This window comes from Tamandua tetradactyla, chromosome 9, assembly GCF_023851605.1.
Source record: "Tamandua tetradactyla isolate mTamTet1 chromosome 9, mTamTet1.pri, whole genome shotgun sequence".
Taxonomy (NCBI): domain Eukaryota; kingdom Metazoa; phylum Chordata; class Mammalia; order Pilosa; family Myrmecophagidae; genus Tamandua; species Tamandua tetradactyla.
This window is the reverse complement of record NC_135335.1, coordinates 22268931-22286556: the sequence shown is the minus strand read 5'-3', so window position 1 is coordinate 22286556 and position 17626 is coordinate 22268931. Positions and strand designations below refer to the sequence as shown.

At 34.7% G+C, this 17626-nt stretch overlaps 1 protein-coding gene across 1 annotated transcript; it reads left to right on the top strand.

Moving 5' to 3' along the window:
- Window positions 1-7155: 7155 nt before the first annotated feature.
- On the top strand, window positions 7156-8100 carry LOC143645990 (olfactory receptor 8K5-like). Its single transcript, XM_077115071.1, has one exon. It carries the CDS (start codon window positions 7159-7161, stop codon window positions 8098-8100), a length of 942 nt encoding a protein of 313 aa, XP_076971186.1. The 5' UTR covers window positions 7156-7158.
- Window positions 8101-17626: the final 9526 nt, after the last annotated feature.

The window sequence follows — 17626 nt, the reverse complement described above, 5'->3', positions numbered from 1 at the left end:
CATAAAAGGACAAAATATGCTAAAGTAAAATATTTTCATTGCAGAGCACCCAAAATCTCAGGAAAGCCATTCATTAATACAGGATACATACAAGATGGCGAACAAAACTCAAGTGAATTAAGTACATTCTATGATGTAAAGTACACTCTTCTCACTATTTTGTATTTAGTAACCACAATAATTGGGGGACAGATATTTATATCATTTCCAAATCATGTGTTTTAAGTAAACAACAAACCAAACACCTTCCTCTATTTCATGTTTTCATCTTAGCAAAATAATTAAAGAGACAAGAGAAAATTCTCAACCATGGCCCATAATTTACACAAAGCCAATGAAATTCAGTTTTTATTCTTTGTTTTGCTTTAGCTTAGATAGTGTATTAAGAAACACTTCTGAACTTTTAAACAAGATAAATATTGTATATAGGATTTGAGGCTATTTGCTGAATCATCCATCATTCTCATGTTTCACTTAATTTTTGTTCATGCTTCCTTTTTACTCTTTTAGCATATGTAGGACACCTGATTTGAAAACTTTTTTTAATAAGCCCAATGTCTCTTGTTCCCTGTTTCTGTTATTATTATTCTTTTCTTCTCTTTTTTTGGTGAATGGGACATACATTGTTGTTTCTTTCTATGCCACATTTAAAAAAATATATGGCATTTTGAATAATATAAAGTGACTACTCTAGATATCAGATTTCATGTTGATATTAGGACTTTATGTTGTTACTTGCTGTAGTTTGTCATTTCTTATTTGTTTTCTGACTTTTAAAAATAGTTTTAAAGATTTTATTTGTCAAGTGAGGTTTTGGAAGTTTGATCCTAAATATGGGCAACTGTTGGTTTGACAGAGACTTTTATTAAACACCTTGAACCAAAAAGAAAAAAAGAAGAATAAATGAAGAAAGAAAAGATAAACTACTCTCTTAGCCTTTGCAGATTAGTTTTGTGATGGGGTGTTCCTTAAATGCTTAGACAGTCTACTTAGAACTCTGCCACTGCTTTTATTTGCCACTTGTGCTGAGACTGAAGATTAACAGCAGTGATAGCTCTGGGTCTCCTCAGGTTTTGTTTTTTTCTCCTGAGCATGTATTTTGCACTGAGAAAAATTGTTGCTTTCTAAATTCTGTTGTACATATAGGTTTTCGAATACTTTATTCCAGAAAACAGTTAACCACCACACTCCTCAACATTTTCCCCAAACATTCACAATGTCTGTTATATCCCCCTGCTGTACTATTTTGCCAGAATGATAGCAGCCTGTTCATTTGCCTTTCAGTGCTTTTGAGGAATTTCCTCTGCTTAGATCCTTTTCTATCCTGACACTGTAGTTTAGGTAAAACAATGGCAATCACCTTGTTTCAATGTTTTGGGAAATATTCAAACAGGTCCAAATGAGCAAGCACAAATCCTTGCATTCAAAGTTTGCTTTGATCACTCTCCAGCCAGATACTCACACTGGTAAAATGGGCTGATGCCTTCTGATCCAACCTCTCACCTTTCACTATCTTACAGTGTTCCACAAAATTGATGCTGATATTTTTGTTTATTTTTTTCAGTTTTAATAGTGATTAAGCTGATTTGTAAGTAAACACATTGCATATAGTTTTATTCTATTCTTTCCTCAGTGGCAGTAGTTTTTGCTAGTCTGGAGAGTTTCTAGCTCTTCCTGTGGAAAAAGTGAGCTCTTGCTTTTAGTACCCACAATTGCCACACTTACAGCAATTCCTGAGGAAGGAACGTTTCCTTCCCCAGCCCCAACAGCAGATTGGTGTGGTACTATGCCTCCCAGAGCCATCAGATCCTAACCTGAACCCTAGAAAAGAAAAGACAAGGATTTCTAATAGGGTGTCTATTTTAATCAAAGGCACATGATAGTCTAAAGGAAATTTTTAAAGGATACACAAAAGCATAGGTTCTAATGAATGGATTTACAAATATTTCAGAATGTTAAAGTTAGCATACATAATATAAACTGGAAAATATTCATTAGAAGCAAACAACGAATAATTTTTTAAAAAACTATAATATAATAATAGTATGGAAAATATAAAATACTTAGTAGTAAATTCTACAAAAGACATCCAATCCAACTATAATACAAAAAAAAAACCTTTAGGGAGAGCAATTAAAGAAAACACAAATAAATGGAGAGTATAAGATATACATACATTGGAAAACTCAGCATTTTTAAGGGGCCACTTACCCACATTGTAAAGATTCAAAAATTCAAGGAGGAGGGATTTATTTTCAATTGAATTATAGCCTTTACTTGTTAATGCAATGTACCTGCAATACCCAAAGCAACCTTGCAAAAGAACAGCAAAGTTGGAATATTAGCACTATGTGTTTCCAAACCTCAGTAATTAGGACAGCATATTATTGGCATAAAAATCATAAAGTTAATTCAGGGAACAGAACAGAGAGCCTGAGTCGACTGATATTCCACAAAAGGCAATTAAATAGGAAAGGTTAATCTTTTCATCACATGGTGACATGCTAACCTGGTTAGCTACATAGAAAAAAATACCTTGACTCTCACATGACTTCAAAAAAATTTAATTGGACCTCAGAACTAAACATAATAGCTAAAGCAATAAAGTTTCCAAAGGAGAATACTGGAGACTGAATGGAGAAACGCAGAACGTACAATCTAAACATCTAAAAAAGAACTTGCATTTATAAATTTTTAAATAAAAAAAAGAAAACCAGATTTTGAAAAAAGGGGTAGAAATTTTAGGCACTATAAAAAAGGAAATACATTAATTAATGGTCAATGAATACATGGAAAAGTGTTCATTATCATTAGTCTTCACTTAAATGAAAAGTAAAATACAATGAGATATCAGTTTATGCAAATAACAGTTATTAAATTTTTTTCTACCTCCTACATTGGCAAGAATGAGGAGCAAACATAACTGAAACACACAAATGTGAGGAATGAAACTGCTACAATAATTTTGGGAAGCTTTTGTTTATGCTTTATAAAATTAGATATCCATTTACCTTAGGACCCAGTGGTTCCACTAAGATATTTTCCAAAAAAATCATTTAATATATCCACAAATATACAAGAATGTTCATGTTAGGTATTTCCACAATAGTTCAATGCTGAATGTTATTAAAGAGTTGTTGAAATGTTATACAATAGAATAACACCTAACAATAAAATCACAACATGGATGAATCTTATAAATAATATGCTGAGTAAATAAAGCCAGGATGAGAGAAAGTATTATATTCAAAACACAGTGATTTGTACATTTTAGATCTGTGTTTCAATATATAAATATTCCTTAATTTTTCTCCAATTGTGTCTATGGAAGTCCATGAAGAAGCAGGCACAGATACAGTATGAGAGAGAAGTGTACTATCTTATAAGCAAATTTGAAACTCTGAGTTTGTACTGAATATTATCCAATAGTGGTGTAATTTCAGTTCAAGAAATAATAGTTGAAACAATTATTTTGGTAATGTGTTGAATTACAATAATTTGACTACATTTGTAATTCAATTACAATTGTATTATTGTAATTGTAATTCAATTACAATAATAATTTAGGTTAGCATTATGAAAGAACAAAGCACACCTATCATTCACTTAAAGATGCAGACAAAGAAAGATCTCACTTCAATTTCAAGTACTCAAGTTGTTAGTTTTGTGAAGTCAGATAATTGCAGTCCGTCTGAGCTTGTACTCTGAACATGAAAAAAATAATGGGCTTTCACAAGTAGTAAGTGGTTAAGAGGTGTATTTATAACACAGTGCCTAAATTTAAATAATAAATTCATTTGTTAATAAATTATTTGCTTTTAAATAATAAATGCAAACAAAAAATCTTATGTAATGATTATAATTTACAGTTTCATCATGATTTTGCAATAGTTATATTTTATAGGGATTGAGATGTTGTCTAATATTTTTTTATCCTTATAACTATTATTTTGACTCTGTGTAAGTAAATGAGCATTTTTACATCATGCAGATTTCCACAGGACTGTAAAGATCACTTACATGGTTTTCTTTGCATCCTTTCCTTAAATTGCCCCTCTCTTTCCTCACTGGGGAATATGAAGTTTGTGCCAGGTAATTAGCAGGTACAGCAAGACAATTTTTTAGTCTCTCAGATGATTTGGGCATTATCAATGAATTACACAGTTCTTCCTAAGGGAGCACCACAAAGGAGAAAGGAGACCATAAATTCTTCCTGCTGAAGAAAAATAAGAATAATTTTAGAGAAGAATCTCGGTTCTTCATTAAAGGTGAGTGGATATGAATTGCCTTTCATTGTGATTATCTCATGGATCATGGCAAGAATCCATGACCTCTGGATTCTGTCTATAGACGCTACTGCTCACTGACAGCAGATGACTTCAAGTACACTCAAAGCATGCATTAGCTCATTCGTTAACTGCAGTTCTCTGAGGCAGTATGGTGATATTATGGCATTCAATCCTACGAACTGAGTACATGCACCAGCTCTGTTTTTCTCTATGAGCTAATAGTGACATTTGAATACTACAAGTGAAGGAAAGGTTAAAAATGTCTGAAAGCAAAATCACTGATCTTGAATTTATTAAGATTAGGGTTGCAGATAACAGAATTTATTAAGTTTAGGGTTGCATATAACATACATGATAATCAGTTACATTTGAATTTCAGATAAACCATTAATAACTCTTTAACATAAGTACATCTTTTGTAGTCATTAATTCAGAAGAAATATTCTTTCAATACAAGTATGACCAATAGAATATTTGACTCAAATGGATTTTTTTTTAGTATAAGTATGTGCCATGCAATACTTGATAATCTGGGAATACATTTTAGATAAGAATGTCCGTTGTACTGTTTTGTTGTTGATTGTTTGCTTTTTTGTTTTTCTTATTTGATTGATTACTAATGGTTCTGCTTTTTCAGAATATACATTATAATTTGAGTAAATTGACCAATAGTGTGCTTTTTATGAGTTATGGAGTTACAGAGAACACTCTGAACCCAAAGTAATTTCTGTTGCCACCATGTCTAAAGATTGAAAAATCAGCAATTCCTTCACATGCTCTTTTATTCTGTCTGCTCTAATGGTTACCCCTAAAAACAGTTATTAAAAATGCACATTTCAAGCTCAGTAGAGGTCAGAAATACTCTTTTTTTGATGCAGTAAAATGGGCAGGAAAAGAATCCCAGTATCTTCACAGAGAGGTAATGTCTGACGATAAGAATGGAGATAAGCTCAATAATGCTAGAATAAATCTTAGCATAACACTGAAGACAGACTTATGAGTTCACATATTGTAGGGGGAGAGGGACTTTTGGCAAGTAGAATGCATGTATTCAAAAAAAAGAGAAAAAAAGCAGCAAACAACCTCAGGAAGAAGGCAAAACAATCTCCAGTATTGTCCTGCCCAGCTCCCCCTTTTCTCTCACAAAGCTGGCAAAATCCAGGCCAATAACTAGTAGATTCTTAGAACTGCTGCCACTCTGTCAAAAGTTCTAACCAGTTAATATGACCAAAAATCATCCTTACCAGGAAACAGCCACATATGGCTCCTGAGTGCTAGAATCTTGGAAGATGAGGGGTGGGGGGAGCTGGAGCCCTTGATGTCTTACTGACAATTGTACAATGCTCAGCCAGGGGAATCCCTTACATTAAAATAATTGTGACTGCATTTTACGTGACTGAACATTTGAACTCACTTGTCTCTTCCAATTGAAAATCGTACTTAAAGAATTCAAGGTTTTCATGAAGGGGGATCTGAATGTGACAGGAACTTAAGAAGCAATCCAAATGGATAAAAACTAAACCAGCTCCATTACCTTCAAGCAGAATAGTTCCACTTTGCCTTGCTGACTTTCCTTGTAAAACTGTAGGAAATGAACAGGAGATGATTTATACTGGACATTTGAAAATCACAGCATTATATTCTATAAATTCTCCATTGTTCAGTTCCAGAAATCAATTTAGAGTATGAATATATGATGCATAAATATATATTTTCAATCTTACTGACTTTATCATCTCCACCAAGTTATATTAAATGAAATAAAGCATACAGAACTAAATAATCAAAATCCATGTATATTGATACAAGCAAAAGATTTTAGCAGGTATGGATCCAGATTTTGTTGTCCTTGATGTTTATTCAAACAATATTGCATGTTTATACAATAAATTATGAATTTTCATTTTCTAAATAAAATCTAAATATCAATTGATTATGAATATAAATATTTACTTAAAAAGGGAAATAAAAAACAAGTTGCAACAATAAACAATTTGCTCATGATAATGTACTCCCTAAAATTCATCAATAAAATATTTTCATTAATTAGATTGCAAACAAAGCATATAGGTTGAAAGAACTGTTATTAGAAGCCATTTGGCACCAGAACAGAAAGCATTATTTAATAATGCATGTCATTGATTTTGAACTACTCAGTATGGCCACTATACATGAAATAAAGTATTATTAACTCAATACCTCTCTTAACTGACCTTTACAAATCCCATTAGATAGCTGAATGTAACCTGCTGTTAAGTGAATTGCAATGGAGTGGAATATGGAATGGAAAGAAAAGGTGACCTTGACATATTAGTACTATTAAGCCAACCAAGACCATGCTGGGTGACTTAACTTTACAATGCTTACAAAAATGTATCACTATGCATGCTTTGCTAGGTCCCACCCAGGTCTTTGTAGAGGCTGATACAAATGAGACCCTAAAATCTGTTTCATTAGCTTTAAATTAACTCCACCTCTCCCTTTAAAAATAGCAAAATTCCATTAGAAATCATAGCTAATAATGGAAATGTATAGAGAAATATTGGAATGCCATCAGATAGACTAAATATATCTTAGTGTTTCTATATTAACAGCTATATAATTTTGTTATCAATGAGTATGCTCCAAATAAACTGACTCCATTTATGTTCAATCTGTCATATCAGTTCATAATGGGTTTCAGACAGATATCGCTGTTTTGAGAAGTAAGAGATTCTATCATTATTTTAACTTCAAATGTGGGTTTATTTTTCTATCATATAGTAGGAAAACATGTTCTTCATTATTTCTAGAAGTATTATGTCTAGATAGTTACATGAAAACTAATGACAATGCTTCTGCTTCTTCCCAGAGGAGATAACTTGGAAAAATGGACCAACAGAATCTGACAACACCGTCTGAATTCATTCTCCTGGGAGTCACAACACTCCCTGAGCTGCAGGGTCCACTTTTTGAGGTCTTTCTCCTCATCTACATGGTCACAGTGGTGGGCAACCTGGGCATGATCATCCTGACCAAGGTGGACTCCCACCTCCACACTCCCATGTATTTCTTTATCAGACACCTGGCTTTCATTGATCTTGGCAATTCTACTGTCATTTGTCCCAAGATGCTGGCAAATCTTGTTGAGGAACAAAATACCATTTCCTATTATGCCTGTGCCACACAGATGGCTTTCTTCATTATGTTCATTATCAGTGAACTTTTCTTGTTGTCAGCCATGGCCTATGACCGCTGTGTGGCCATCTGTAACCCTCTGCTTTACAGTGTGATCATGACCCAGAGACTTTGCAATGTGCTTGTGGGTGTCCCCTACCTCTACAGCACCTTTCAGTCTCTGATGATCACCATCAAGATGTTCACTTTGACCTTTTGTGGTTCTAAAGTCATTAGTCATTTTTACTGTGATGATATACCTTTTCTACCCATTCTGTGCTCAAATGCAAGAGAACTAGAATTGTTGATTATACTATTTTCAGCATTTAATTTGATTTCCTCTCTTCTCATAATCTTAGTGTCTTATGTGCTGATATTGTTAGCCATATTTCGAATGCGTTCTCCTGAAGGAAGGAAGAAAGCTTTCTCTACATGTGGTTCTCATCTGACAGTGGTGGTTGTGTTCTATGGAACGTTACTATTTATGTATGTGCAGCCCGCATCTACTCATTCTTTTGATACTGACAAAATGACCTCTGTATTCTACACTTTAATTATACCTATGCTTAACCCACTGATTTACAGCTTAAGGAACAGAGAGGTAAAGAATGCCTTCTATAGGGTCTTCAAAAATACACGCAACTTTTGCATTTAATATTAAATGCAAAATTTAATATAAAAAATAGGCTATAGTTCTAATAAATTATACAAAGTCGGATGTCACTTGATAATATTTCTAATAAGCATAATAGTATTCTCCTTGGCTCTTGAACAAAGGTGAAATGAAAATATATTTTCTTCTTATATTCTTCTAAATTGCTTCCCATATTTTAGACTCAGTTTAAATGTCACTTTCTTCTCAATATTCTTTGTTGTAATTGACGCTTCATCCTTCCACCCACAAGAACATCGACTACACTCTACAACCATATATTATGTATTTGCTTCCATCAGATTTTTTAAAGGACAGGGTTCATCTGAATCTTGTTTTCATCATATTTTCTGAGTTGGAAGCATGCATGCAAACACCATTCAAGTCAAGTAGTTACCAACGTCTTCTGTTGACAACATGAACTACTTATTTGTGTCTCTGTTATCTGTCATTTCTTCCCTAATAATCTCATTTTTTATCTATGTTTCACATGAACATGACTGAAAGACACCTGAAGATGTTAATCTGTTAGCACTTAAATTGATTTCCTTCCTCCAAGATGATGATTCTCTTAGGTCATTTTCCAAATGCAAAGATAATAATTAGGAAAGAAAGGAATATAATAAAAATGAATTAAAACATAGTGGAGAATAGAAGGAAGGGAATAAATAAAAGATACTTAGGATGCATATTTGGAGGCCTAAAGGATTTATTGATGGAAAGCATGATAAGGAAAGCCTATAGTAAGATGTAGATAATACCGGCATATTATCTAATTCATATTTTCATTGGATTTGGAGAATATCACATTGTAAAGAAAGAAGAAAAATATGTCAATAGGAAAAAGTACTCTAGCATAAAGTTTTTTTATTGTCAGACACCCAAATACATTAACAATGGAATTTGTGAAAAATAATACCATTCATTAGCAGAGGATATATAAAAGCATGGACATCTAAATTCTAATGAATTAATATACATTTGAATGAAGAAATGAACTCTTATTGCTTTATTTTACATTTTTGAACTGAAAACACTTGGATATTTTTCTCACTTTCAAACAAATGAAGAAATAACAAAACAGCTTCTTATACTCCATACTTCCTTCATCTTATCCAAATAATTAAAGAAACTAATCAAAAGAGAAAGTCTTGTGCCATAATTAACACAATGTAAAGATAAAGTAAAAGTTTTTACTCTCTATCTGCTTTGGCATAGATAGTGTGCTAAATTAACTTTTAAACTGCTAAATATGATGACTTTTAAAGAAGCATTAAGTAAAGAAAGTTTACCATAGGGCTGACTGTTCTTATCTGACATGTTGATTTTGCTTTAGGCATCCCAAGCATACAAACCACTAATCTAGATAAATACAAATTTCACTCAAGCTTAAGTACATTTTCTTCCTTCACTTGCTTGGAAGTCTAAGAAGATATGATAGAGTTAGAAAATATAAGCAAAACTAAAAGAAACATCAGAAATATGGAAAGACTACATATTTTTGGAAAAATCAAATATAATATTCAGAACAGCAATCGATATTGGAAAACTAAAAGAAAATAAAATAGAAATTTATTTACTAAACATCATCAGAAATATGGAAAGACTATGTATTTTGAGAAAAATAAAAACAGTTTGAAGAATCAGAACAACAACTGACTTTGGAAAATTAAAAGAATAATAAATACAAATTTACCTGTTTACAAACATTTTTTACTAAAAATAGAGATTCAGAGATAGTTTAAAATTGGATTGTTATAAAGTATATTATTATTCTACATAGAGCTTGCATTATATATAATAGTTAGAGGAATGCAATATATAAGTGAAATCAATATGGCTTGTGGAATTTGAGACTGTATTCCATTGACAAAAAGGGAAAATGTGAGCCAAAGAGAGATTAAATAAATATATATATTATAATTGGTGAAATAAAAATTTGATTGATAATATAAAAAACATATTGGGTTAAATTTCTATTCATTGCTTTCCTTTAATATAAAATTATTATAGTCATTAACCAAACTCCAAATTTCTACATTTTCATGGACAATTTTATTTTATTAGATTATTCATCTGTAATACAATTCTAAGAAACCTTGAACTCAGAAGGAAAGAATAAAGAGAAGCATGTGATAAATAGATCATTAACAGACAACAGATATAAAAGATATCAAATGTACACAACTACTAATTTTGAAAAAGTTTTGAAGTGAATTTTACAAAAAGTAAAAATAATCATTTTAAGGGGTACAGTTGTGTGGCATTTAGTATATCACAAAAAAGTTGTGCAACCATCAATTCCAAAGCTTTTCAACACATCCAAAGGAGACTCTCTACTTATTAAAATATCAGACTTCTTTCCCCTTTCCTCAATAACATGACATCCTCATTTTCCTTTCCCCAAGCATCTGACATTTTGTCTTCTTTCTTTTTCTCTGGATTTAAGTATTCTGCATATTTCATAGAAAATGAATGATAAAATATATGACCTTCGCATTTGTATGTTTTCACTCAGTACAATAATTTCAATTTCGTCTGTTATGAACCATAATTCATTTATTTATATGGCTGAATAATAGTACATTTTATGGCTACAGCACATTGTGTTTGTATAATAATCAGTTGGTGAACATTTGTGTTTTTCTGATCATTTGGCTTGCTTCACCAAGCAACTAGGGACCAAAAATAGGCCAGTTAGAACCTGAAAATAAAGATGACAGTCCTCCCCCTTGACCTTGAACCTTAATCTCTAAATAAAGAAAATAATATAATATAGTTATACTATTTCCTAACATTATCCAACTAGAAATATACAAATCCTTTCCCCAGAAAATGATGCATATTATTCACTTATTGTTTATATTCCATAACTTAAGTAATATGGTATATGGATAATACGACTTCTTCTCATGATGAGGGGGAAAATATATTCTATGTGTGTGTATATATATATTCATAGCAAAACTAGGAATCAATTAGCATTAAAATTACAGTCCTGCCTTGATTTTGCAGCAGATCACAAGGTCATAGTTTGTATTGATAACTACCTTCTTTCACTATCCATTCCATTTTCCATTTACCTTCAGCAAGCACCACAGTGGGACATGGTTCACTATATGGTAAGGTGACTTAAACCTTAGTTCTTGTAGGCCATAGATCATGAATAGTCTTGCCTCAATTGAGTTACCATAGCTTTCCATTAAGTTTATTCACAAGGAATGGTAACATTAAGAGACATCCTAAGGTATGTACTACATTTTAGGCACAATGAAATTTGTGTAATAGCAGATTTATTTCCTCTTGATAGTCAGGATCAATCACACCAGCAATTAGAATAAAACCCATCTTTACATGTTAATTCAGAGATTATAAAAGCCAAAGTAGTCATGTAGCTGTCTTAACTTCCACTTCAATGGAATCTTTGTTGCATCTTCTGATGATACTTGTCATTTTGGAAATAAAACCTTTAGAACATCAGAGCACAAGGGCATAGGGACAGAAAGCAATTTTTTTCTTGTGGATCACAAAGAGTAATAGTGAGTTATTACCAATTCCATTTCCATTCTGTGATTTCTGGACCTATTTAGGTCCACATTTGAGACCTATTGCTCAGGAAAAAATATTTGTCTCAAAATAGTACTGCTCATTAGCAATGCAAATTGATACCAAACAGCTCTAAAAGAAAGATATAAATCTGTTCTCAAGCTTATTAACAAAACATCCGTTCTGCAGATCATAGATCAAAGAGTAATTTCTACTTTTAAGTTTTATTATTTAAGAAACACAATTTCATAGGGATGTAACTGCCATAGACAGTAAATTTTATCAAGCATCTGGCCAAAGAAAGTATAAAGTTTCTGGAAAGGATGCACCATTCTAGAGTCCATGAAGAATGTTTGTGATGCAGAGGAGGAGATCAAAATATCATAACAGGAGTCAAGAAAAAGTTGATTCCAACCCTCAAGAGTGACTTTGAGGGTTTCAAGATTCAGTGGGTAGTAACTACTGATGTGGGGAAAATGAGAAACAACTAGAATTAGAAGTGGGGTCTGAAGGTGTGACTGAAATACTGCAATCTCTGATAAACTTTAATGGACAAGGAGTTTCTTCTTATTAATGAGCAAGGAAAGTGCATTTTGAGAAGGAATCTATGAATGACGAACATGATAAGAAGTTGTTGAAATGACTACAAAATGTTGAGAATATTACATAAGCTTAGATGATAACACAGCAACATCGGAGAGGATTGACCCCAATTTATGCTGTCAAACAGCATCATATACAGTGGACAGATCTTTCAGGAAATGTCAATAAATGTTACAATCTTCATCACTGTCTGTTACTTTAAAAACTTCCTGAATCCACCACAACTTTTGGCAACCACAACCCCAATTAATTAGTAGCCATCAACATCAAGGAAAACTCCAACAGGAGCAAAGTAATTGTGACTCCCTGGAGGCTCAGATGAAGGTTAGCACATATAGCAATACAATACTTCTAAGTAATGTATAAAATTTTTTAGACATAATGCTCTGACATACTTAATAGGCTGCAATATAGTGTAAAAATAACTTTTAAACATACAGGGAAACATCAAAGTTCATATGAATCATTTTATTATATTTGCTGCATTGTAGTGGTCTGGAATGGAGCTGGTAATATATCAAAGGTGTGCATGTATATTTTCATGATAAATATATGAAATAGGAAGTTTCATCGAGAACATTTTTAAATATCCAATATTCAACTAAAATCAACCCAATTTAAAGGCCAAAATTTCATAGAAAAGTACTCATTATCATTAATAATTAGACAAACACAAATTATAACTATGAGATACCATTTTACACAAATTTCAATGCCTACTTCAAGAGGAAAAAATAAAACACTTTGCACCAAAAATTAGGGAGAATAAGGATCAAGTGGGACATTTATACTAGGTGTTGGGATGTAAAATGGTAAAACACATTATCACATTAACACACAGTTTGAGTTTGGACTTTTTCCATGATTTGATTAAGGACCCAACTGCCTGGCTGGTGTTGATGGACAGCAAATTTAAGAGGTACAGTCTGGGCCAGCAAGCCATGGTGCCTGAGGGATGACAGAGTAGAGGACAAAGCCAGTACATAGTTCTTAAAGAAGAGGTCCTTTGATTCTAAAGAATTCCTAGTTCTTCCTGGAAAAGGCAAGCCAAAGAGCATTTCATCAGGTTAGATCCACAATTCTTTCCTAGGGGCAGTTCTAATTCTTAGCAGAGCTATGGGTGGACACTTAGTCAAAGGTAACTTGGTTTCTAAGAAAGCAATCTTAGAAAGATGCTTCTTTAAGGTGCTTCCCACCCTTCCTCAGGTTGGATGCCAGGGTGTGTGAAAATCCCATGCAATGTCTAAGCTTCACATAACACCTTGCAGTACATGGGAGGTAATGTGGCTACCAATACAAGAATTGGCATTCTCTACCAACCCAAAGTGGGGAACAATTTGTTCAAGGATAATTTTGGAATTTCCCAGTGCTATAGCTGAGACAAAAGGGTAAGCCACTACTCACCCTTTTAGGTAGTCTAAACGAACCAGAACATAATTTAGCCATTCCACTGGAGGCATCTTTGTGTAATCAACTTGAATAATTTGAAATGTTCTGAGTCCTGGTTCCCTTCCCCCTCATGCCTGTTTCTTTAGAAGCATTTTATTGATCTTTTGGCAATTTATACACCATTCACATGCTTGTTTAAATATGGTGTAGAGACCCACACACCTAAAATGTTTAATAACCAGGTCACACATGGCCTGTACTTTCAAATGACTTCCCTGATATAAAACTGCTAATATTTCCTTTATTACCTGCTTATCCAACATCTGCCTGACATCTGGGAGGACCTATCTCCCCTGAATGTCTGGGCTTGCTTGCAATTGTTACAGTTCTTTTACTTCCTTCTCAGAGAATACAGGGACTTCAAATTCTCTGGGAATGGAGGGTATTAAGATCATTAACTTCATTGGAGGCAAAGGGAAGCTTCTTTAGACTTTTCATCTGCCAAACTGTTGCCCTTTGCCTCAAAAAGTATGGCCTTTCTGGTGCCCATTTACATTCACCACTGATATTTTCCTTGGTAAGAGTAGATTAATTAATATTTGTTTTATTAATTCTCCTAGACCAATTCCTTCAACTTTTTGTTAGTCTCCTTTCTTCCCAGATTTTTCCAAAGGTATGGATTACTCCAAAGTCATACTTAGAGTCAGTGTATTCTATACCATCTTTTCATTCTAATAATGTCAGGGCCTGGTTTAATGCATACAACTCAAAGGTTTGAGCTGACTAATCATAGGCAATCGACTAGCTTCCCTTACTTCATAAATTAGTCCATCCACAATTGCATAACCATTGTGCCTCTTTCCCTCCAGGACCCTAGAAGACTCATCTATGAAAAATTTTTCCCCTGAATGTAAGGGGAGTACTCCCAGGTCAGGTTGAACTTGGGTTTGATACTTAATTAAGTCCAAACAGTCATGTTCAAGGGCTTCTGTCTGGTCAGGCCCTTTCCAAAGAAAAGAGGTGAGGTTCAAGCTATTGTCTACAGTCAAAACCAAGTCATCCTTCTCCATTAAGATTGCCTCATACCTCAAGATTTGGGAATCAGTTAGCCACCTCCCTGGTTTGGGGATAAAATAGTCCTGACCTGATGTGGGATGATGACCACTAATGCGACTCCAAAGGTTAATTATCTACTTTATTCTATGAGAAGAGCAGTTGCCACAACAGCTTGAACACACCTGGGCCATCCTCTGGATACAGGGTCTAAAAGTTTAGAAAGGAAGGCTGCCGGTCTCCTTTGGCCTACCCATGTTTGGGACAATCTTCTGAATTACCAAAGGTTCCCAGTGGGTTTTTGAGACAAAGAGCCTCTGACTTTCTTAATCTTCAAAATTATTCAGGCGCATCACCTGACAGTCTTTCTTTAAATTTGGCAATCCCTTGTAGAATGACCAGGTTTCTCACATTGATAGCACTCTGCTGAGTCTTATGCCCTCCTTTCTCCTTTATTTCCTCTAGCCTGGAAATTTTCTATATCTTGCCTCTATCTGTCCCCTCCTTGCATATCTCTAACCTCTTCTTGACCATGTGGTCAACCAACCATGGTTATTGAGACTTAAGCTTTCTGCTTGTCCTTCCTCTTCCCTTCTCACAAATACTTTCTGGAACTCTCTCAAAAGCTCTTCCAATGGTTTATCTATCCACCCATCTGTTTTCTGGATTCTTTTCTGAATGTCAGGCCAAAACCCCTTCACATAGCTGACTTTTAATATTCCTTGTGCTGCAGGACTATCAGGGTCCATTCCTGAGCATTTCCTTGCTTGCCCTTTCAACCTTTTTAGGTAAGCAGATGGAGTCTCATCTTTTTACTTGGGCCACTCCAAAGGCCTTAACTTCTGAGATTTGGTTACTGCCAACTTTATGTCTTATATAATGAGGTCTCTAATATCTCTTTTTATACCCTGTCCTCCTGATCATTATTATCACAATTGGGATCTACATTAGAGAATTTCTACTCTGCTGCCATCACCCCCTGTCTGGATGGGTGCTGCCTCTCCCATTCTACCATAGTTGCCCTCCTCACCATTCCCCTTTCTTCCCCCATGAAGAAGACATTCAGAATGGACATATAAGTTCAGACCAGGTATGTAAGCTGGGCCCTAAAAAGTGATCCCATTGTTCATCTAGCCCTGTTGGAGCATCTATTAATGATTTCATTTCTTTCTTAAAGTTCCTCACTTCTGTACATCAAGGGAATATTTATGTACCCAATTTCCCCTGGTTCAATAGGTACTTCTTTAAGAGGGTATAGAGACTTAACATGTCTATGTTCCCTCACCCTTTTTCTCTCAAGAGAATTCCATATAACTTTCTTACATTGTTCCAACTCCTTCAATGGTTGGTGGGTTGTTATGGGTGAAGCAGTCGGATCTGATTGCTCCTATTGCTCCTCAGGAGGAGTGTGGGTTAGTTTTGTTGGCTCTTCAAGGTCCAACAGTCCTTGGCCTGGGGGAGGAACATGGGGTAGGTTAAGGCTCAATAAAGGATCCCAGGCTTTATGTTCTAAAGATTTAGCCTCAGGCTCTGGAGTTACCTTTACAAGATAAAGAGGAGTCACCCTTCCCTTTAGCCAACACATGGCATAATCTGACTCATACTTAGAGAAGGCTTTCTTATCATTAACATAAAGCATGAGATTGGCACAAAGCCAATCCTCATCTGCCCTGTATTTTGGCCAGAATACATCGGGCAGCATAATGCTTTATTTGGTCATAATATAACAACAATGTTTAACAATTTCTTTTTTGTCCTTCCTGTTTGTTCAATCATTATTTACCTAATATTTTAACATTCTCCCTAATGGACTGTCTTGAAGAATGTCCCAGGGGCCTATACTGGTAGCCCCACCCTTTATTTCCTGGTTGACCAGCTGTCTCTATTCCCCATCCTGAGTATTGCCTCAGTCCCTTTCTCTCAGCACTGTTTCACTTCATCCTTCTCCAGCCCCCTTTTCCTTATGGAGGTGGTTTGGGACTCGGCCCTTGCTTTGTGCATCTCAGATGCACAGGTTCTACCTCAGACTCATCAGAATCCTTCCCAACCACTGAAGCAATATTTAACAGTCATTTTCTTACCTTGGTCCATTCATAGAGCTGCCTGGCACTGTGGGGCAGCCCTACCACTTTCTCATCCACAATTGGTGGATCCAGGTTCCCATTTCAGGTCTTTCTGGATGTTGGAAGTGAGCCCCCAGCAGCAGAGTTTGAGATCATTTAATCAGTGAGGCACATTTTCTTTTATCCTGCCAGGGGGTCCTCCTTTGAATTCTCAGATCCTGGATGAGCCTGCAAAGTTGTTAGAAAGAATGCCATACCTGAAGGAGAACAAACACTCATCCAATTGTGGATAAAACAAAAGAACTTATTCACAATTTTGCAAGAATGGGCGCCTAGCTGAACTCAAAAATGGTGGCTGGACAGTGCTTAAGATACATGAATATATTTCCCACATAAGGAGTTTTACAGCAAAAATGACTAAACTGTTTCTGTGGCAATCGATGGGTATGGAATTGCAGTCATGGTGCTTTGACCCTCTTTATCTTCTTGAAGAAGGTATTCAATATTAGACACATTTTTTACTCGTTTTACTTCTTATGCTGGTTTGAAACTTTTAGGTACCCCTAAAAAATCATGTTCTTACAGTCCTAATCCACATTTGTGGGGGTAGAGCTACCGTTTACAGTGGAACCTTAGATTAGATTGTCTCTTTGCAGATGTTTCATACCCAATTATAGGTGTTGCTTTTTTATTAATAAGAGATGTGGCTCTGCCCATTCAAGGGGAGATTAGTTTGCTGGATTCTTTAAAAAGCTCACAGAGAGAGAAAGAGTTCAGAGCTAAGAGGTACAGATGTTTGGAGATACACAGGCAGAGGCCAGAGACCTCCACAAGGATCTGCAACTGTTAGAAAGAAGAAACCAGGAGAGGAACCC